The sequence below is a fragment of the Leptosomus discolor genome, chromosome 15, assembly GCF_034619465.1.
Source record: "Leptosomus discolor isolate bLepDis1 chromosome 15, bLepDis1.hap2, whole genome shotgun sequence".
NCBI classification, from domain to species: domain Eukaryota; kingdom Metazoa; phylum Chordata; class Aves; order Leptosomiformes; family Leptosomidae; genus Leptosomus; species Leptosomus discolor.
In genome coordinates, this window is record NC_141405.1 from 15,676,654 (window position 1) to 15,699,216 (window position 22,563).

The following is a 22,563-nucleotide window of genomic DNA, read 5'->3' on the forward strand; positions in this document are numbered from 1 at the left end:
CGCTGATTTCAGTTACGCTCTTCCAACAGCTCCAAGGGGTTGTTAAATCATTAGAAAATGGCAAAGCTTGGAAGAAGGTGGTGGTGCCTTAAAGCGCTGCGTAACGGGTGTCACGGACGGGCTTCTGAAGGGGAACATTCGTGTGAAGCCCTCGGTGATTCTGAGCAAGTCCTGTCGGTTTTATGGATCAGTACAAATACAGCCTTCAAGCTCTTAAAAGAAACAGAATTTACTTAAAAATTTGATTTTGTGTGCTTAGAACGTTCAAAATTATACTGAGGAATTGGGAAATAGTTTAAAATTGGTATGCGAAATTCAGTAAAGATGAGGTGCAAAGTCACATCTAGAAAGGAAAAAAAACCCATCAAAATGAGCAGAAACTGGTTCCGAGATCAAACAGTACGATTTAGGTTAGATCGGAGGGACTTTTTCTTCCCCCAGCGTCAGGAGGATCCTGAGGGAACACCCGCTGCTGGAGGCGCTCGGGTGATGGTTTTGGTGCCTTTGGCCCTGCCAGGGGGCAGAGGGGACCGACGTGCCCCTCCAGCTGCTGCCCGGGCCCGTGTCCTCTGCCTCCAGCCACGGAGAGCATTGCAAAGGCTCCTGCCGCAGCACCACGACAGCACCGGGACGGGCCAGGGCACCCGGCGTCCCTCACACCCCGCCACGCACCGGCGCGGCGTTTCTCTGCTGCTGCATTTCCCGGCGGTGGTGCCTCCTCGGCACCTCCTCACCCGTCGGGCCCCTCAGCTGCCGCGCACACGACGAGGCCGGGCCGCGGGAAGGGGGATCAGCCCCTTTTCCCCGTTTTCGCCCGCCGCCATCTCGAAGCGGGAGCCGTGCCGGCCTCCGCACGGACGCGGGTGAGGAGGAGGGCGGCGGGAGGCGGCCGCCGCCCCCACGCCAGGCCGCCGGCGGACCCGGCCCGCGCTCCGCCAGGCCCCAGAGGCGGTTAAGGAGGCGCGCGGTGCATTGTGGGCAGGGCGAGGAGCCGCGCCGCCATTTTGTCTCTGTCACTCTCAGCGGCGGCGCGGTCGGTCGGGGCGGAGAGGCAGCGGCGGCGGCGGAGCCGGTGTTTGGCGAGGGGGGGATTCGGCCAGGAGGACACGATGATATCGGCCGCCCAGCTCCTAGATGAGCTTATGGGCCGGGATAGAAACCTGGCCCCGGATGAGAAGCGCAGCAACGTGCGGTGGGACCATGAGAGCGTGAGTGAAGCGGAGCCGCCTCTCTCCTCCCTCCTTCCCATCCCCCTTGCAGGGCCGGGGTTTTGTCGTAGCGACGCGGACGGCGGGTGGGGGCCTACAGCTTCTCCCGGCCCCGGGGCAGCGGCGAGGGGGGGGGGGGGGGGGGTGTTCCTCGGGCTCTGGCGGGGGTGCGGGTCGGGCCCTTCGCGCGGAGCCCGAGGCTGCGGGGCTCCTGCATGGCGGCCGCGGGGCGGGCTGGGCCCGGGCCGTTGCGCGGGAACCTCGCTGGGCCTTGAGACGAGGAGGAGGAGGAACCGAGTGGTCGGGAGGGAGGAGGATCCCGCCATAGCAAGGCTGTGCGGGGGGGGGGGGGGGGCTGCGCTGTTGTTTGGGCTGCTGGGAGGAGAGAGGCCTTGTGTTTGGGTTCGGCGCAAGGGGGAGAGGTGGTGTTCTCCGCGAAGCGTCGATCAGCGGGAATCTGGGCTCTCTGAGAGGCCTGTCGGTGGCGGAGAACCCCGTGGGGAAAAAGAAGAATAAGGGGGGGAAATACTGGAATTGTCCTGAGTAGCAGCCTGCGTGCTTGCACCGAGAGACGAGACAGATGTTAGTAGTTTGGAAGACAAATGTCTCTGGATCTCCTCCTGAGCGTGGGGAAGGAAACAGAAGGGTGCAGGCATGCTGACTTAACTGTCTGGAGGTTGTAGCCTCCAGGAAAGGAGAAATCATAAGACATTGGAAACTGAGGATTTTGCTAAGAAAGGCTTGGTTCCCTGTGTGCTACCTTAGTATAAGCAGTTCTGCAGCTCCTGGAGGGGGCTAACCTAAACAACACTGTTGTTTAGTCGTACTTCAGTATTTTTTGTTAATGTGGCGATTCATTAATTTTCTGCAATAAATACCTCAAACAAGACTATTATTATTATTATTATTATTGGAGTGGGTTTTCTCCCCAAGTATGGTTGAGCTTTAATGATTGTTAACTTTTAGTGACATCTGTCATATTCATATCGTACGCTATTTCACAAAAACCAGTGGTAGTTACAAAGTTCCTATAGCTGCTTCTTTGGGAGAGATGAACACTGCTGAAACACTTTTTTTTTTTTTTCGTAGTTCATTATGTATTTTTTGAGTTACAGTAGATGTTAAAAGAGTCACAGTAGTGACGTTTGTTACCTGTGTGATGAGAATTTCTGTTGTTTAAGCTGCAAAAAGCATTTAGCCCCTCTTCCCCTTAGCATTTTCTTGGGATGTTGTTAAATTGTGAGGAAGGAGAAGTGCTTGCTCTTGGCTGTTCTTAATTGCACCTTAATCACAGAGGTGGGAATTTCACGTTTTCAAATGAGAGTTATGTCATTTTAAGTATGGCTAATACGTGTTTTCATTTGTCTCGGAATGCATGAGGTAAGGATAAATACCTGCTTTGCCTCAGATTTTGCAAGTAACCCCCCCACCCGCCCCCCAGCCCCGCTTGAAAAATGCTGCTAATAGGTAAGCTGTGCATGTCAGGAGGAAATTGTGAGTTTAGGAAGTTTTTCATTACCTCTTACTGTCTTTGTAGACTTCTCTTGTTAACTCAATATCACTATTCACTTAAGTGTTCAGTTACATATTTTCTTTTGATTCTGAACTCAAAATAAGGAGTTGTTCAGGTTTGGAAATACGAAGTAAATGTCTTGAGCCACGTTGGTCCAGGTAGAATAGATAAGGGGATTGGTTTGGTTTATTTCTTAAGGTAAGAAAGATATTTTTTTCCTTGTTTGTTTTTTTTTTTTCTTTTTTCTCTTCTCCTTATTCTCTTTAATCAAGTTCAGATTACTTTCTTCATCTCCAAACAAGAAAATTTTTCAATTTTAGGCTGAAGAAATTGACTATAACCATAGGAATGTGTTGTTGAGTTTTGTTGCTTCAGAAACAGGACCTTGCCTCCTCTTCCCAGTCCTCCTTTGACGACTGAGAAAGCGGAGAGCTGTCCTGTGTCTAAGGCCAGTGAGAGATTTACAGGCTTAGGGTTGAGCCTTCGGTCTTGCAGGAACTGCTGCTGTTTGCTGTGCTCCTGCTTTTATTTATGAAGTTTATGGACCATAATTAAATGCAGCCTCTCTGAAAGGAATGTTTTCATGATTCCTGTAGTCAACTGACAAGTTCATTTAAAAAAAAAAAATAAATTACTGCTGTTAAGACGTGTTTCAGTTCGACTTCCTACATCACCTAAATTAAACTTGCAGTGTTGGCATGTTAAAAGACAGGAAATGCAGATAAGGTTTAAATAGTAACATTAACTTGTCTGCTTGACTCCTGTTATGATTTTCAGGTGAAATACATATGCTAATGTCATTTCTGCTAAAATCAGACATACATCAACATGTAGCCTTTTCAGTGTAAGCATGTTGTACTCATACCAAAGTTCAGGATTTTGCGTCACATTTCATTGGTTTCAGATATGGAAGGCTATCAAAACAAGCTCGTGTCTCTTTTCTTTGTCATTTGTAAATTGCATCTAGGTGGATGTTAAAAACTATATAGAAGATGCAGTGAAATGCAAGCTGGGAGTAGTTGTTTTGAAGGCGTAGAAGCAGTGTGATAGCTGAGCATTTTTTTGCAGTTCTAATGAAATGTGTCGATTGTGTATTGTAAAGCCTTTTGTAGAGGTTTTCTTACTGTAAAACTTTGATGTGGTTAAAGCCTTTAATCTTAAAAAATTGACATCCCAGTTGCTGTGTATTTCAGTATTCCAGCGTGTCCTTAGGTGGTCGATTCTAGTTTTGGCATAAAGGCTTCCTGTTTTGTATGCAGGAGGAGATTCTTAGTAGCATATATTTTAGTCTTACTGCTTACTTTCCTGTCTGTAAACAAAGTATATTTCTGGAACAGTAACTTTATTGATTCATGTGTTCTTGCCTCAATATGCCACCTATACAAAACAAGCTCACGTGGAAGCACCCATTGCGTAACAGTTGGAGGCTGGACTGTAGCACCAGGAGGCCCTGCACGGACTGCCTGTGCTTGCTGTGAGGCTTGGAGATGGGTCCTTCAAGGGAAATTCAGTGTCTTCAGGAAGTGCGGAGGAGTGGAGAGCTGTGATGGACAAATGACTGTGAGCAGTTATCTCTTGAGAGGAATGCAGTTTCTCAAAATGTAGAGTCTGTATTTAAAATAAGATTTGATGGCATTAGCTTTTTATGCTGTGTTACACTTTTTTACTTTTTTAATGCCAAAGACCTAAATTGCTTTGCGTCTTGGTAGAATCTCAGCACTTAATCCTCCAGGGGACGAGAAGGGGGGGACTTAAGTGTTACTTGTTTTGGAAGAATATTAGTAATGGAAGGTTATCTCTGAGAGCGGGATGTGGGAGAAGGGCTTAGGTTTGTTTGGTTTGGGTGAGTGGGCGTTGCTCATAAAGTGTGTGGTGCATGTGAATTTTAATGGTTTCAAAGAACTCATCTGTATGAAGGAATTTTCTAGTTTTTGGTGTGTAAACCACAACCTGCTAGATCTTATTCTCCACCTTTTTACTAGGAATTGTCTGCCTAAAGGAATTTGCATGCATAATTGTACATTACAATTATGCTGATACTTCTCTGTCAGTAAATAATTTCTCGCAGAAGAGGAACATGTTAATGTAGAAGTGTTAATGATATAGAGCTGTCACTAGTTTCTTTATATAGGAAAGCTTTGAATTGATTCACGACCTCCGGAAGAGCTATCTGTTCTTGCTCTCAGCTTAGTCAACTTTGAGGTGCAGGCTGCTGCTTTCCCACCTCCAAGAGGTGTCAAGGCTTAGTGAATTTGAGATAAAGAAGTGGAAAGTTCCAAGTGTCTGTATTTGTTGTGGTGTCTTACCGAAATGCGAGACGGTGAGGGCTTTGAGACACAAGCTGGGGCTCATCCTGCTGCAGTAGTTTGACAGTAGCATTCCTCTCTGTTAGACGTTCTTGGTAGCAGAGTCATCAGAATAATTTGGCAAAAAGGAGTAAGTGCTTGTTACCTGCATGGGTGAATAACCGTGCTAAACTGCCTGTTGTCCTGTTTCTGCAAATACAGAATGTATTTCCATATTACTTCTGACTTGTGCTAAGTGCAGCAGCCTGATAAGCCATGGATGAGTAATGCCATTTGAAGCGTATCACCTCTGTTTCAGTCCTTTAATGGCCCTGTGATGCTTCAGCCGTTTCTCGGCCCTTTCTATTCTTACTTGTCATTAATTACTTAAGACCGACTGTAAGTGCAGCTGACTGGCATCTACAGCCTGTCAGGGCAGATGTGGCGCACGGTGAAGCTGAGCCACAACGATACCTTTCAAGATTCTAAAAGATTCTCTCAATCATGTTTTTCTGTTGAAGCAAAATCAGTTGAAGAGTGTAATGAAATCGTATGAGAAGGAGAAAATTGCTGCAGACGCAGTAGTCTGAACCACTCTAATGTCAGTATTTCTCTGCAGGCTGCTTCCGAGGAGAGAATGTCAAGGAATTCACCAGGTGCCAGAGCATCCAGAGCTAGTTAGGAGAAAATTACTGCAGCTTTTCAGCGTGTGTGTAGATTTTGTTGTCGGGGCTTTTTGATGTATAAATAATTAATACAGTGTGTGACACATGTTTAAGCTGCGTATTTTAGTATTGGTTACTACAATTTTTGGGGGTACCCATCAGCTGCTAAGAGGAGGCTTTTCCTAGCAGTGCTGCTTCATAAAATCATTTTAACTATTTCTGGTGTGGGTTTGTTGGGGTTTTTTTTTCTTTTGTCATGGTTCTGTCTCTAGTAACTTTTCTTTTGCTCCTTTTGTTGCTTCTTGTTTCAAAACTGTTACAGGCCAGTTTGCATAATTTTTGAGCGGATAGAAGACATTCTACAACCCTTTTTACAGCGTAATACAGTCAGACTGTTAATTATTGTGCTCTCTGTCCTAGGAAATTGTCTAATCCATCCCTGAAATTTTTCTTGGGAACCGCCTTTTCGCTGACCCTCATACTTGCATGTGAGAAAGTGGAGGAGAAGGAGAACACAGAGATAAATTATATTTCTATTGAGTAGTACAGCAGTTCATCCCAGAAACTGCTCCCTTGAAACAACTTGGTGCTGAAACAAGGGATATTGCAGCTTTCAGAGAAGAGAGCAGATTCTGGACAAAATCTGGTTTCAGTAGCTTTCTCCTTGCTTCCCGAGAAGAAAGAAACAAAAGCAATTTTGTGTGGTGTTTTCTTAACTATTTTTGATAAATTGTTTCCGACGGGTGCTGCAGTGTCCTAACCTGGATCACGGGAGAAGTCTGCAAATTGTATAATAAAAGAGGTTTTTGTTTGTTTTTTCTGCGTCTGTGGCTTGTTAGTGGAAAGCTGGGCTGGTTTTCGGTGTAATCTGTAAAGCAGTCAGTACAGTTTTAACTTCCGTAGGCTGATTTGCAGTCTGGCAGTTAGCATGGAGAAATAAATCAGACTGATCTAATTTGATTAACTGGTGTCCCAGGCATTTCAGTGAGGCGTTGGTGTTGGGTAGGTTTGGGTCTCTCTCTCTCAGTCCCATTTATTAAAAAGTTGAGGAATGTATGTTAGGAAATAATATGTTGCAAGTGTCTGTGGGCAAGTTGTAATACACAGTAGCAGTTATTAGGTTTGCCCAGTATTAGAAACTGGTGTGTCATAAGAGATGTTAGAGAATGTCCAGCCTAGTTGTGGATTGACACTTGAGTTAGTTAATGGCAGTCACGTCTAGGGGAAGGGTCTATTGAAGGATTAATTATTTCAGATTGCTTATGCAGTTAGGGGTGAAAACGTTTCTGAATTTTATCTTTCTGGCTGTTCTGATGGATAGACAGGAGATGTTTCTGTGTTACGAACTTCAGTGACTGACCAACTTGACTAGCTAAGCCCATACCCCTGGGTGAGGGTGAATAATCTTTTTAGCAAAAGCTGGTTTTATCCCATCATATGTTAAGTGTGTACTGGCTAGACTAACAGGTTGGTTTTTTTCTTAACTTCCGGGTGGTATTTTTGTGTTATCAAAAAGAACCTGACTTGCTAATGTAAAAATAGGCTATGCTATGTAGAAACAGCAAACCCTTTTTTAGTTGGCAGGAAACCAGGTTAAAATGAATGTCTTCTCTGTCTGCCTGAAGAGGTATACAGTGTCTGCATATCGTTCTGAGAGTAGGGGTTTTCAAAAGCATTGGAATGGGGAAGCTTTGGGGTAGCTGCTGTATGTGTTCTTAAGTCTTTTAATGGACATCAGAGTCCTGGGGGCAGGCAGTCCCTTAGTTGGGGTGCTGGGGGCTCCTGTTCCCCAAGCCAGTCGCGCTGAAGGAGTGAAGGCTGAACCCAGAGCTGTTACAGACAAGCTAAGAGGAGCTCGCTTTCCTGCTCCCCTGGCAGATGTACTCACCTCTTGTAGGTTTTCACGGTTGGGGAATTTGACTGACTCTTTTAAGAGTCCAGTCTGATTCAGTTCCTTTGGAAATACCAAATACTGTATTGTGTTTACAGTAAATAGATGGCACTTTCCTGTAGTCTTAAATATTTAGCAGTAAATTTAAGAAGTACTATTGTTACAATGAGAAGTAAGATTTTTTGAGTTTTGTCGTTAAGATGCACCTTGTAGCCCTCACTGCTACCAAGTAACACAAAGATAGAGGGTGTAAAATTTTCAGAAATTTCGTAGTGTACAAAAAGGGTTTTTACACTGTGTTTTAGAAAATAGAAGCGATTACCTGAAATTGCCAGTTCATGAGGAAAAAAATTGATGCCTGTTTCTTTTTTCTCCTCTTTCAGGTTTGTAAATACTACCTTTGTGGCTTTTGTCCAGCTGAATTATTTACCAACACCCGTTCTGATTTAGGTAAGTCTGTAAGTCTTGTCATTTTTATTTGCTTGTATGTAATTACAGTTGAAGTTTATTTGCCAACCACGTTTTCATTGTTTAATGCTTTGTGAAAACACTTTGAAAATGGGTGCTTTTTTATTTTTAAAGGCCTGCCAGTGATGTAGTATGTTAAGAATAATATTTATTCCAGATCCTGCTTTAAGTTAAGAAACTTTCTTTATTTTTAATTTTTTTCTTACAGTGTAAGGTAAATTACTGGGTGTGGGGTAGTTTTCTCTTCCTGAAGTGTTGGCTTCTAGTTTGGTTTATGCTACCGGGGCAGGGTTTTAACTAACTTTTGTGTGAGTATACATTGAGTTTCTTTACTTTAGAGACTCATTTACTGTAGTAGTTATTACTGAAGGCCATCTCTAAATTACTAGTAGCTTTCAAGCAATGCTATGTGGACAACATGTAGTTTGGAGACGGTAACTAGGAAAAACAGGCTGGTCTTGGCGTTAACTTCCAGGTCTGTTGAAGAATTTCATAGATGGGGAATTATAACGTGAGTACCTTAGTGAACTCAGGCCTTGTAACTTTTTACTCTGATCAGTGTTTTAAGTAGCCAGTTTATTATAGAGACACTGTATGGAGCTTAGAAAGTCCTTGGTGAAATTACCCTGTGTATGTAATTTTTCCTTTTTTTTTTTTTAAGTCCTGAGATGTTTAAGGTATTATTTGTTTGTGTAGTTTTACTGATTTAGAAATTGATCTGGACATTCTGTTTCATATGAAGGCTTTATGTGTCATTCAGAATCTCCTTTGGTTTTATAATTACTAAATGGTATTTGCATTCTTTAATGTATCTTTCAAACTCCAAGCAAAGGGAGCAGAAAGGCGGGCATGAAAGTCCCTGGGAAGTGTTTATAGCTCTGTTCTGTCATGGTGCACAAACCAGTGCTGATGGAATGTAAATATAGCATTCAAGAATGCAAGCTTGAACTTTTTGTCTGGTCTCTTTAGGTCCTTGTGAAAAAATTCATGATGAAAACCTACGTAAACAGTAAGTATTTTGATTGATATGATAATGCAAATAGTGTTTCTAGCATGCTTGAAATTTTTCAAATGCAAGCCAACCATGAGAAACTAATAATTTCTTGATTTATTTAAATGTACAATATTCTCTTGCCTTGAGCAAGGATTTATAACATTGCAGGTTGTGTTATTTATTTTTCATATATTATGGATTGATGTGAGCTTTATTTTTTTTTTTAATATTTTACCAGGTATGAGAAGAGCTCTCGTTTTATGAAAGTGGGCTATGAAAGAGACTTCTTACGCTATTTACAAAGCTTACTTGCAGAGGTAGAACGCAGGATTCGGAGAGGCCATGCTCGTTTGGCACTGTCGCAGAATCAGCAGTCTTCTGGGGTGAGTCTGAAAGAATCATTGAGGCAATTTTTCCTCTAGAGAGTGTCTTCATGTTCTCTTTACCTTGTCTCTTCAGGTAAAATCTGGTTTTCCAGGAGATTCCCAGTAGATAAATCTCTTAATTGGTTAGTCAGCAGTGGGCAGGCAGCAAGAGTCCCTCTCTGTTCCCCCAGCTGTTCCTTCAGAATCCCTGTCTGTTCTTGCCCTGGAACACTAATCCTGCCAAGTGGTGTCTTTACCCTGTTAACCTCTCTTTACCTTCTCTCCCTTGGTTGCATATTCTTCCTTCCCTCCCCTAGGAAGCCGTATCATGGAGGTACTACTGAGGTAGGCAAGTACTGGGTCTTTCAGCAGCTGATGGAGCTAAATCCCCCCGTCAACTGCCGGGCGTCAGCAGTAGCCTCGCTCTGCTCCAGCAGCACCATTGGCAGGCGATGATGGAATCACAGAAGTTTAAGAAAGAAGTACTTCTGTGCAGTTTTTCTCACTTCCAAACTGCATGCTAGACAGCTGTTAATGAAAAGCTTAAACTGACTGGGAGAAAAATTTTTCTTACTCCACTTGTTTTTTGTCTTGTTGCCCGATGGATTTGGCGCAGCAACCGTGGCCTGTGCTCTGGGTGTTTCGTGACTGCCAGGGTAGCCTCGCTCCTTTTTGCTGCCCCGATTGTTCTATGCAAAGTCCAGTTGGTTCAGAAGGAGCTGTGGACTGTATCCAGTCAAGAGAGCTTATTGGCTCTGGAGCAGAGCAAAGGTTGTGGGCGAAGCAGAAAGAAGTCTGTTCTGGCAGCCTACAGAGAGAACACTACTAACAAGAATATTTTGGATGAAGTGAGCTTCTTTTTGCATTTATGCTCAGAAGTTAAATTTCAGAGCCCATGGAACTTCTAAGTCATACTTGAGTGTTTGCAGAGACATGCAATAGCTGCATGGCAGTTTCAGAGTTTAAATTTAGGACTTTGAATTCAGATGTCTTGCCTTTTATGGGCCAGGGCATTGAAAGTTTTTGTTGATTTAGGAGGAATTAGTGTGGCTAGAACTTGTTTCCTTCAGCAGGAGTGGAGTAAGCTGTGTTGAGGAGTGTTTTCTGTTAGACTGTGTTGTTATTAGAAGGCTCTCATGGGAGAAGAGGCAGGAGGAAGTTATTCCTGAAGTGTCTCTGCAATATGAGAAGATGCACATCTGTATGTTTTAAAGCTATTTTAACTTAAAAAAACCCAAACCAACCCACCCTTGTACTGTTTGGCAGGGAGCGGGACCTACTGGTAAAAATGAAGAGAAGATTCAGGTGTTAACTGACAAAATTGATGTACTTCTGCAACAGGTGAGATTTTTTTTTACCTCCTGTAACAGAGCTGTCTTGCTTTTGTAACTTGATATAAAAATTATAGTTGAATTTTTTATTGTCCTTTAGATTGAAGAACTGGGTTCAGAAGGGAAGGTGGAAGAGGCACAAGGAATGATGAAACTTGTTGAACAGTTAAAGGAAGAGAGAGAGTTGCTGAGATCTACAACTTCAGTAAGTAAAGTGTTTGTAGTTCTGTCAGACTTAGTTCGAAATTTGGTGCAACAGTCCGTTCTTAATAACCTTGTTCTTGCACTGAAGGCATGCGAGTTCTGTGCAGCATTTATTAGCCAATAACGGGACAGTTAAGTGAGTTAACCCAGTGTGTTGATTCAGCATGCTAGCTTGAGAGTGGCTTTCCTGCACACAAATGATTAAATTACTTACACAGCAGTCCTGGAAGTCAGCTTGCATCTTACTGCAGTTCAGGTGTCAGTTAAACTTTGCCGTGTAGCCTCCGCAGTGTCATTTTACTGAATTAGTGGTCTGACTGTGTTGCAGAAAGCCCTCGTGTTGGGGCTGTGACTAGAGACAGGCATTTGTCGGACTTTGAGAGCTACAGAAGCCAAAGGTTGTATGTTAAGTAGCAAGTTCCTGTCAATAAGAAGGAGCTTGTGTTTAAACATTGTATTTCAGTGTTTAATAAGATGCCCAAATTGTGATTCCTGTTTCATTTTTCAAAAGTTCTTGTGTGTTGCATGTAACGTGTTTGTGTCCGTACTGTATGATTCATGAACATTACACAGCAATAATCTCTTGGCTTTATGTTGAAATTTCATTGTATTTCTCATGTCTATTGGAACAGTGAATTAATTTGACCACCGTCCTTTTAAACAGAAGCCCAGCATTCCTTTTTGTGTTTCTTCATGGGATATTCTAGCTTTTTCGTTCCTTGAGACACATTCCATGACCATTCTGCAGCTTCAGGCATTCCAGTTGATGCCAAAGAAATCATCTTAAGAGAAAGCTTGATTTTTATTTTCCTTAATCCTGGGATTGCAAGGAAGCTGCAGATATGGCTGTATACATATTAATCCTTTGCAGTGAGGAACAAGGTTTGTTTTCTGTGCTTTCAAATCACTCTTTCCTTGTGGCTTATGTGGAAAGGGCGTACATAGCCTATTTTTGCCCTGTTCATCCTAGTAGGTGCACTGCTCTGAAGATGAAGCATGCAGATATGATTTTCAGCTTTCACTAGTGCCTGGGATGTGACAGCAGTAACAATGAAGTTCTAAACTTCTTCACTGCCTTCTGGCTAAAACTTTTCTTCTGCTTAATCAAGTATTTTTCTTTTGCAGACAATTGAGAGCTTTGCAGCCCAAGAAAAGCAAATGGAAGTTTGTGAAGTTTGTGGAGCCTTTTTAATTGTAGGAGATGCACAGTCCCGGGTAGATGACCACTTGATGGGGAAGCAGCACATGGGTTATGCCAAAATCAAAGCTACTGTAGAAGATTTAAAAGTAAGAATCTCTTTCAGTTGTTGAATATTTAAAAAATTGTTTGGAAGCTTCCTGTGATAAATAAAAGGCTGTTCAGTGGATTTTCTCAAGTGAGTGAAATACTCCAAAGATGGTATATAAAAATGAAATGGAATCCTGCACTGCACATTTAGCACTGCGCTTGCACTGACAGCCTTTGTATGTAGTTACACTAGATGTGAGCAAACACGTAAATTCAGGTGGGAATTTTTAGTGGCCTTTGTGAAGAACTGTAGTGTGGCCTCTGTTCTTGTGAGAATGACAAACAAAAAAAGTTCTGCAAGACAAAGAATTTCCATTTCAGGGATATTAGAAAGTGCTTCTGTGTAGGCCGTCCTTTTGGGGGGGGAACCCTTCAAAAGCTTAAGTTTCTACATCCTCAGAATGTATAAACTAAGTTACATTGAATGATTTTGAGTTACCTTAATTTCTGTAAACTTGCTTTAAGGAAAAGTTACGAAAAAGAACAGAAGAACCTGACCGTGATGACAGGTTAAAAAAAGAGAAACAAGAACGAGAGGAGAGAGAGAAAGAGAGGGAACGGGAGAGAGAAGAGCGGGAAAGGAAGAGACGACGCGAAGAAGAAGAAAAGGAAAAAGAGCGGGCTCGTGATAGAGAGAGGCGTAAAAGGAGTCGTTCACGGAGCAGACATTCAAGCAGAACATCTGACAGAAGGTGCAGCCGTTCACGAGACCACAAAAGATCGAGAAGCAGAGAACGAAGGCGAAGCAGGTGCGCGCGCGTGTGTGTGTGTGTCTGTCTTCTCTGTGACTTTCCAGAAGGTAGAAGTCTTGTGGGGGCTTGATCTGTCAGCCTGGGTCACATCAGTGATTTGATAGCTTCGCTGTTCTTATTTCTTAAGCGAAGACATAAGTTACTGGCTCTAAGGATAAGCAAGTTTTTGCTCCATGTTCGCTGCCTTCTCTCCGTTTTTGGAAGTAGATGACACCGTTGTGGTGGAAGTGGTCTTATGCAGGAGCTTTGAGTAGACAAATGCTCCCAAAGAACAGGGTCGTCTTTTGCTTAAGTTGGTCTTTAATTCATGGTAGTGGATATTTTTAAGCTGCGTGGTTGAATGTTTGAGTAAATGAAGAAGGCACTATGAAGCCAGATCTTACGTACTGAGAAATATTTGTATACAGTATGCTAAGGCTTGTTTTAAGTATTTGTTTTCTGCAAATTAGCAATGTATTAGAAAGTGCTACTGTTTTATCTTCCAAGTTAGGAAACACCAGCTGACATTTATGTTCTTGAAATTTCTCTGAATGTTCAGGAGTCGTGACCGAAGAAGAAGCAGAAGTCATGATAGATCAGAGAGAAAACATAGGTCTCGCAGTAGGGACAGGAGACGATCAAAAAGCCGGGATCGGAAATCCTACAAGCACAGAAGCAAAAGCAGAGAGAGAGAACAAGACAGGAAGTCAAAAGAAAAAGGTATGTTTGTGTGAAGACTGAGTTTGTGTCAAGTTCTGAAAGTAATCTTTCCCTAAAGTCTCAAAAGCTCTTAGTCTTTCAGAGAGTGACTGAAAGTTGTTCTTAGCATCAGGTCAGACTGGTTTTATAAGCTGTTCATGTTGCTGCTAACCAATTTGAAGGATTTTGTTCATTCCAGTTACTGTTGATGCACGTGCGTGCGTACGTACACCCCAGTGTTCACCTCTTCCCTGTTACAGTAGTTATTAAAAGCTTACCGCTTCGTCTGCCAGTTCAGTGTGTGAGGATTTTGATGTATTTTAAGACCTGTTTAATGTTTACCTTTAGAAAAACCTAAGCCTGTAATCAGATTTTTGTAAGAGTGAATATCTTCTATTCCTACTGTTAGCAGATATTTCTGTAATTACGCTTTGCTGGCACATGCTTTGTGAGAGATTGGCAGCTGGTTTTTCACCTGTACCATCTATTGCTTCTCTACACTATGATGTTTCCTTTATTTTCCTTTAACAGTGCTTTTAAGGTTTTTTCCTCTAGTCTATTAATGCAGTCCAAGATAAATCTTGTAGAATTTCTGTAATGCTCTAAATTACACAATTTTCATGCCCTCCCCCCAGTCTCCTGCTCCCCCCCCCCTTTGTTTTTTCTTTTTTTTAATGAAGTGAGGTTTGCTTTTTCAGTATTCAGGTGAATCTGAAAGGAATGCTGTATTAGTCCTTGGAACGCTTTTGTAGCAGTAGAGGCCATGTACAGCAGCATTGATGGTGAATCATGGCTTCATCAAAGGCTGGTGTTCAAAAGCTTTACCTCTAAGTAGGACTAAAAAGAGCTACAGAGCGAACACTACAGATTCACGTTCTGTGAAAAGATATTAATTCACTGCTATTGCTACATTTCTGCCTTTAAAAGTCTTTTGAATGTAACACTAACTTCTGGCTTAAACTACTGGCTCTGTTGGGGTGCTGACTAATGTCCAGTCTGAAACAGCCACCCCACTTCATTATTAGAGCTGACTGTCAGTAATGGATGAAACAGTTCTGTTACGTTTCTAAGGTACTTTTGGGGTTCTCTGGAATGAAAGGTGCTATGTGCATGTTTCTGGATTGCACAGGCCTGTTTGCTCTACCCTTGCTTTTCCATATTTGGCCAGGGAATTAGTTCCCAAGATGTTGGTAATGCTTCCTGTATTTTTCTTGTCTGACTTCCTTGGACCATTTTAATTTTTCTGGTTTATGCTACTGTGCATCTTTAGCATCAATTCTTCTCTCGTTTGGCTTTGCCCTTTATAAGCAAGTGGGGTTTAGCTGCCTGCTCATCAGCAGTGGAACTGGTGCATAGTGTTTAAACTCAAATTCAGTATTGTAGCCTATATCTGTCCATTTGTTACTTTATTCCTACCTGATATTGTGCCTTTTTTGCCTACTTTATGAACAGGTTTCTGGTACGTAGTCAAGAAATCGGTATTCTGTGTGTATCTATGCATATAAATAACTGTGTTCTTGTTTATTCAAATTGGTCTGGTTTTGAGCTTAATGGCTTTTCAGTTATTTCCTTAATCCTTCCCTAAACAGAGGAGCTAGCGAACTTTCTTCAGCATCTCAGTATTTCTAGTTTTAATGTGACTGATTTCCTTGCTGGCCATTTTGTTCGCTGCTTGCTGCTTTCTTCCTCCAGCAATGAGAACAGTAAGGTGATGCTATGAGCTGTGATGAAAGTTCCACCTGGGAAAATCAGTTACTTTTTTGACTGTGTAACCGTAACATTTGTAGAAACATAAATAGGCCTTAGAGCAGGGCTGTAATGCTGAAGAAGTTTGTAGTTTTCCCTTTATTGGGAAAATCTTTAATTAAAAAGAAAAGGGTCAAGAAGGAAAAAAAAGACCAAACCAGTAGTATTTAATAAACAAGCACTGAGTTTTTATGATGAAGCTGTAAACACCATTACATCATCATGTTTGCAGTGTGGCCCTGTGGGCAGGTAGTCAAGTCGGTAGCTTTGGAGGGTCACGTATGTGAAGCGCGTGGCTGGCTCCCTGCTCCGCTGTTCGCAGAAAAAGAAGTAACGTAGAAGTTAAGACGTGACTTCCTGCATTTACTGCTCTGCTGGGAATATTGGCTTCAGAATCTAATTGTCTTTCTATCCACCACTGATCTGCAGTTATAAAAGTAAGCAGCAAAGGCCTGGCTGTAACTAAACTACTCATGGTAGTGCCTTTCCTCTGGAAATCTCAAGCTGCTTTACAAACACTAATCCTGACAGGAAAAAAGCAGGGCACAGTTGCCAAAGACTTGCCTACAGTTAGACATTAAATTAGTGCCATACTTTGAAAATTCGGAAGTCCTGGCTGCTTGTTCACTAAAATACTGTGGAATACAGTGACCTTCAAGACTGTAAGAAAAAAAGTAGATGTAAAAATGGAGACACTTAATTTCTGACTCAGATTTCAGGAACAGGAGTACGTTTACTAAAGGAGGGAGCCACCAGCCACGAACACCAGCTGAGCACTAGCTTAATATAAACCAGCAGAACGCAACTACTGTTCTAGTAAATAACTTTAGAGTAGCTGGAATAAATAGGATTGGGATTTTTCTTTAAGAAAAGGAAAACATCTGTTCTGCAAGAACCTTGATTTTGTGAAGGGTTAATACTGGAACGTGCCTCCAGACTGCTTTAACTTGGTCTGTACCTTCCTTGATCTGGATTCATATACTTACATTGCAATAACTGCATTTGTGATTGTGTTTTCATGTTAGTGGTTAAACCTCAGCAAATACTGTTAGAACAGCCAAACCCGCAGTGATACTGGATATTACGTTTGACTGGTTTTTGCATTCTCTGAACAGTAAAACCATTCACATTATCTTGGTAAGAATTCTCACAAAATATATCTCAGTTGCCCACATGAACTCAGTCAGAAAAACGTGCATGTGTTGAATCAGGAAGCGAAGTCAATGTTGTGTGATTATACCCAATAGATCACAGCTGAGATAACCTACACCGTTTCAACGGCAAACTAATCGTATGTGCTTTTAAAGAAAGAAATCTTAGTGATTGAAAATACAGTGGAGGAACTTAACTGCTTGCAGATACTCCAGGAGTTGAAAGAAGTTCAGTTATTGGACTGTGTGTTGAATACACTTTGGCAGTTCTGCTTGGCAAACTGGAGGTTTGCTATGGTAAACCTATTCTATTATTTACGTTTTTAGAAGAGTTGCATCTTACATATCACAGTTTAATAGTAGTTTTTTAACCTTGAACAAAATTATCCTTCCTGACCAAATTCAAGAAACAAACAAGACAGACAAAACCCTGCACACTGCACATCCATAGGGCTATTAAGATCTACCATATCTACATAGGACAGAAGATAAGATTATTGGACTGACTACTAGTCCTCTGCGGGGAAACAAGACTACTATTCCTCAGTGGATCTACGTGTGCATCGGAGATACCTATAAGACACAAAAAGAAGACTTTTTAACAAGGTTAGTTAGAGTGCATCTACCTGCGGAGTCGCAAAACCGAGGGCAGACACATACAGAGTTCCTAGTTCTGCAGGGAGCCTTGACATCGCTGCGTGCTTTCTCCAAGCACCGTGCACTGGATGTGCGCCTTCAGATGAACCCTCAGTAGCAGTGGTCGTTAGGCACTTGCCCTCATTTCTGTGTGGGGGCTTTACCCCTCCCTTTGGTGGTCTCTTTTAAAACAAAGAGGTTGGGATGTTGCTTCTCTTTAAAAGCTTAATTTCTACTTTGTCTTCTGGAATATAAAAGCGTATTATGCCAGTCTAGGTGATAACATTATTTAAAATAGCTTTTTCAGAGCGTTTGATCTGTGTGCTCCTGTGTTGGGGAGATATATATATATATGTTTATATTATTTATTTTAATTGCCCGGATAGCAGGGAATAAGCAGGAAAAAGAGCATGAATGTTGTTCTGTGTGATGACATCTGAGAGGTTGGTTTTTCAGATTTTTTTTTTCTCTCCAAAATGTCTTTACTGATTGAAGGTTGAATATTATGGTGTGAAATAATACAGAAAGAATTGATATTTTTATTAAATTTGCAACTACTGAATTTACAGATGAGGCACGCAGCTCTAATACTGAATGTTTTTCTTCCCATGGAAATATTTTTACTTCTGGCTTCCTTCCTTCTTTGAAGATTACTGAGGAAAAGATGAGTTTTTCAGCAGTGTAGCAAACTTTTCAGCCAGCTTTCCAGTTCATGATGAAATTGTGGGGTCCTTCCCATCTTGCTGTTCTTTGCCTTTGGAAAACAGTGCTTTTTATAGATCTTCTAAACCGTGTCCCTGAGCCTTTTTAACGAGTGGATTATAAAGTACTGCCATTTTTATAAAACTTGAGAATTAACAAAGCTGACAAACGTGCAGCTTCTGTGACATACTGTACGGTAAAGTTAATTTTGATTGTCACGGTGATCCCCCCCTTCAAAGCTAGCGGTGCTTGGTATTGTTTGTTTCCCCAGGCAGTTGATTGTTTGGGGTTGGTAGTTTTTTCAATTGGCAAGTACTGATGTATTTGATAATGCAGTGGTGCATTGTCCCGTCGCTCTTTCCTGACTCTTGCCGAGAACCGTATTTAAGGAGCAGGCCATACACATCATAAATTAAAACCTGGGGACAGAGTCCCACGATAAGTAAGGAAGCCAGGCACCATAATTGCACATCTGCCTAACTTCTGGACTGCCTCTCTACCCCCAGTTTGTGTGTATCTACAGACAGCTGAGTAGCTGCCTCTGGTAGGAGGTCTGTCCTTTCTCCTCTTTTCCCCACCCTGTACTGTCCCCTTTGACCTTTTTTGTACCCTCTCCATTCCAGCATGGTAGTCTGAAGCCTATTTCTGTGACTTTTTGGGTATTACTGTGATTGCTATAGAAAGTAATTGTCCCGTTTTGTATGCAATATATATCTCACATGTGCAATGTTTGTTTTTACTTTGAAATCCATGGTCAATGTCTTCTTTCATGGCAGACAAGAGGGGATCTGATGATAAAAAAAGTAGTATGAAGTCCAGTAGTCGAGAAAAACAGAGTGAAGACACAAATACAGACTCGAAGGAGAGTGATACTAAGAATGAGGTCAATGGGACCAGTGAAGACATTAAATCTGAAGGTGACACTCAGTCCAATTAAAACTGATCTGATATGACCTCAGATCAGACAGAGGTAAGTGCATTATTTCAAACTTTGATTAGGGCTTTTTGTTACTGTTTAACAGTGCAGCGTAAGTATGCACAGATGAAGATGGAACTAAGCCAAGTAAGAAGACATACTAAAGCACCTTCTGAAGGAAAAGACAGTGTAGTCCTGCAAAACATTTTGAGGTACATTGTTTTGTCTCAGCTATTTTGTAGCAGACTCGTGCCCCCATTAGTGTGCCTCTTTGGGACATATTTGTAATATAGTCACCATAGAAAAATTAATTATCCTTTTTTATTTTTAGGGATTTTGTTATCGTTTTTTAAAAAAAGTTGAACTGTTTTTGTATTTAAGTCCATATTGTGTTGGTACATCAGCAGAAACTTTTGCTTTAATACTTAATATTTGAGGCACATGTTGGACTACTTTGTTTTCATATAAACTGCTAGTATTTCTTTGTCAAGGATGTTTCTAGTTTTTTTGCTTTATTGCCTTGCATTCTAATGCAGTTTGTTCTGTAACTCGAGAGCCAGTAGCATTGGATTGATGGAAGTGTAGGGTTTATGAATTATTGCAGCTGACTACCATACCTCACACAGCGTTGGTGTTGTGAGCGGCCCATGAAAAGCCAAATTAAAAATCAAGGATTCAGTCAAACTAAGCAGGTACTCATGCCAGGTACTCCTTTCTCTACCCACATCCATGTTTGAATGCTGTTGCCTGTAATCTTTAAGCTTACTGTTGTGTTTTTGATTTTCAAGATAGTGAAAAGGACTTTTTGTGTATTGTGTGAATACTGTAAATCTGATGTTAACAGAATGGAATTTTCTTTCAACTGTATGTAGGGATGCAGTGCTGCCCAGAATTAGATATCTTTAAAGAGTTTAAAATGCAATAAACACTACATAATAATCGCCTTGTTACTTTCAATGCAATTCAAGTCTTTCAGAGGTATGTGTTTAATATTTCCTACTGTGTAGGAGAACTTGCGGTCAGCCATAGTACAGAGGAGTGGAATGGCTGATAACAGACTTGTAAGGCAAATGTAAATACAGACAGATGCCACCAAATGATTGCAATGTTCATGGCAAGAATGTTTGCTGGAAAACTGTTTGTTGGAAATGAAACAGCTAAACCATAGGAAATACTCCATTAAAAGGAAAAGTTGGAAGTGTTTTCCCCACTCTTGACATAGCTTTCTTACTCGTGCAGAAGGTGTTTAGTTGTATTCCTGAAATAAGGAACTAACAATGGAGAGTACAGCTGATAAATGAGTTTCTTGCAACATAATTTGTTACTGTAGTTTCATTATTTATGCTAGGAACTCTTAAGCACTTAATGTTGACTATTAAACCATTAATGCTACGTTATTGCTTCTAAGCCAGTCATGCTCAATGTTGACATTTTTGTAGAGTTAAGATGACAGCTAACAACTGGGCCAATATATAGGAATGGTAAACGAAATGCTCTTAATGCTGTCTAATTGTCTGTTTTCCCAAAATTTTGCATTATAGGACTACTACGTGAAGAGTCTGTGAAGACAGCGGAAGACAGCTTAAACTGAAGATCTGCTTTAAAATGAGGTGAAAGAAAGCTGTAGTGGCGTAGAAAAATATAAAGTTGAGTTAGAATTTTTTTTTTTATAAAATTTAATTCAGGACTGGTGTTTCCTCCCAGAGTTCAGAAAGATGTGTTGATAATAGCACATATGCTACTGAGAATATAAGTCCTGTATCCTTTTTTTTCTTTAAGACTTTTTAAGATAAGAAACCAACATAACCTGAACACATGGCTTGCTCAGTGTTTAATTGCAAGTTTTCATTCTTGGACTTTAAAACACAAGAATAAATGTTTAGTATTTGTGTGAATCGAACTAAAATGAATCCCATTTTTACAACTAAGCTATTCCTAGCTTCTTGATATACGAGAAATGGAAATAAAGTATCTTTGAATTTCTGTTACAAATTTGATTGTCTCTGTCATTGAACGTTTAATATTAAGTAAGTTTCTTTCCTAATAAATCTACTCATGTCTTCAAGCTTAGTCCATTAATTTGGATGCTTAGTTATTCTGTGGTGTTTGTGGGTTTGGGTTTCTGTGGTGCCATCAGCGAGTATTGCGTTTCAAGGTTACTTTTTCAGCAATTAGACAGCGGCTGGATTCCGTGTCCCCTAAGAAGAGTGGCTTATGCTGCAGTTGGTTAAAAAAATTCTAAAAATCTCGCAATAAAAATGTAGGTCCTGAGCCTTTATAAAGCAGTTGGAGTTTTACAGCATGATCAGAAGGATGCCACTGCTGAGACTGGCCATCGGACTGCCTCGTATTTGCCTTGCGCTATCGGTCTGGAATAGGAATTAACCCCCGCATGCGGTTGGTGAGTGTGCGCGGTCTGCGCGTCGGGACAGGTGCCAGGGAGCAGGCGCGCGGTGCGCCCTCACGTGAAGCTGCAGCGCCAGCGAGCGCGGTTCGCACGGGGACAGACCCACGCTGTGCGCTGGTCACAGTGGAGACGTGCGGTGTGCGCTGGGGCTTTTTTTTTTTACAAAATTATCATCCTTCATCTTAGTGTTCAGGACTTGAGCGCACGCGTGCCTGAAGTCATGCACGGACAGAGCGCTGTTGTGACGCGCGTGTTGTGCTGCTGTGCCTCGCGTGGTCGGTCTGTGGAAGTGAGCTCGGGAAAGGACCTGCACGTGGGTCCCTCCGGTGGAAGGGAGCGCTGGGCGTTTGACAAGGAGGGACACCACGTGCAGGCAGCCCCGTGCCCTCTTGGACTGCGGTCTGAAGCGGACACCCCTGCGGTGGCACAGGGGTTGAGGTTGGGCCGGGGGGCTTTATGGAAAAACTTAACATGAGAATTTAATGCAAGTGGGAGCAAGTAAAATAACCAAGTTCTAATTACGGACGTTGTGTGAACAGCTCTTCCTTTTGAAACTTGTGTAAGAGATGTGACTCGGCTCCTGTCCGGATCTGTCACTTCTTTCAGTGGCTAAAATGTTGTCTTGCACCTCCCATCGCACCTATTTGTTATACGACTGGCCTTTTCCCTTGATTTGGCAGTAGCAAGATAAATGATAAGATATAAATACATAAAATGATATAGAAATCATCATTATATATCATAATGGTATAAATGATAAAATGAGGTACCTTTATAGTAGATTGGACTGGGATTCACCTTCTGACATGTCTGATAGTGGAGCCTAGTGCATGGAAGATGAAGGAAAAATTCTTTCAGAGCACAGAAAACTTTCTAGTAGCTGCCTTCACATGGGACTGCAGCGAGTGTCTCCACTACAGATTCATCTGTCTGAGAAGTCTCATCTTCAGAGCTCGAGCCCAAGAGAAACACAAGCTCGTATTTTCCAGGAATGCTAAGCAAAAACCAAGTAGCCTGTTTAAGTAAGCACCTCCTGCAAGCTTTCTCCATAGTGGTTTTGTCAGCCTGACAGTTTTATTAGGTGTTGAAAATACGCTGGCCCATGATTTTCCAAAGTTGCGTTAAAATTTCAGAGCGTCCTCTGCACTCTCTAGAGTGCTGTGTATCGTTGCCCACCCCCGAAGAAGGATGAGACCCCAGGTACTTGAAACAACCGATACTTTAATATAAGTGAAGAGTAGCAATGTCAGTTCAGTACAAGTTTGTAGTGCAAACAAAAGTTGTCCTTGGAAGATCTGTAAGTTTTGTAAACTTAGTTTCAGTTGTCATACCGACGGTTTATTGTTCAAAGAAAAAACAAAAC

The 22,563-nt window shown here is 41.8% G+C and overlaps 1 protein-coding gene across 5 annotated transcripts; it reads left to right on the forward strand.

Annotated features, from left to right (window-relative positions):
- Window positions 1-1,046: 1,046 nt before the first annotated feature.
- LUC7L3 (LUC7 like 3 pre-mRNA splicing factor) lies at window positions 1,047-20,785 on the forward strand. Of its 5 annotated transcripts, none has more exons than XM_086473444.1 (12): window positions 1,047-1,208; window positions 7,946-8,012; window positions 9,000-9,039; window positions 9,263-9,407; window positions 10,656-10,730; window positions 10,821-10,925; window positions 12,050-12,211; window positions 12,678-12,961; window positions 13,503-13,663; window positions 18,654-18,794; window positions 18,900-19,005; window positions 19,420-20,785. In XM_086473444.1, exons 1-12 carry the CDS (start codon window positions 1,110-1,112, stop codon window positions 19,442-19,444), a joined length of 1,410 nt encoding a protein of 469 aa, XP_086329570.1. In that variant the 5' UTR covers window positions 1,047-1,109; the 3' UTR covers window positions 19,445-20,785. The 5 variants fall into 5 exon arrangements, with proteins under 5 accessions (XP_086329570.1, XP_086329571.1, XP_086329572.1 ...); XM_086473445.1 differs by having other exon boundaries at window positions 20,335-20,785; XM_086473446.1 differs by lacking the exon at window positions 18,900-19,005 and having other exon boundaries at window positions 18,654-18,847; window positions 20,335-20,785.
- Window positions 20,786-22,563: the final 1,778 nt, after the last annotated feature.

Excerpts from the sequence above, each read along its gene's own strand:
- LUC7L3 (XM_086473443.1), top strand. The coding sequence starts at position 1,110 with ATGATATCGGCCGCCCAGCTCCTAGATGAGCTTATGGGCCGGGATAGA. Across the intron at positions 1,209-7,945 it reads TGCGGTGGGACCATGAGAGC|GTTTGTAAATACTACCTTTG; the intron begins GTGAGTGAAGCG and ends CTCCTCTTTCAG. Across the intron at positions 9,040-9,262 it reads GATGAAAACCTACGTAAACA|GTATGAGAAGAGCTCTCGTT; the intron begins GTAAGTATTTTG and ends ATATTTTACCAG.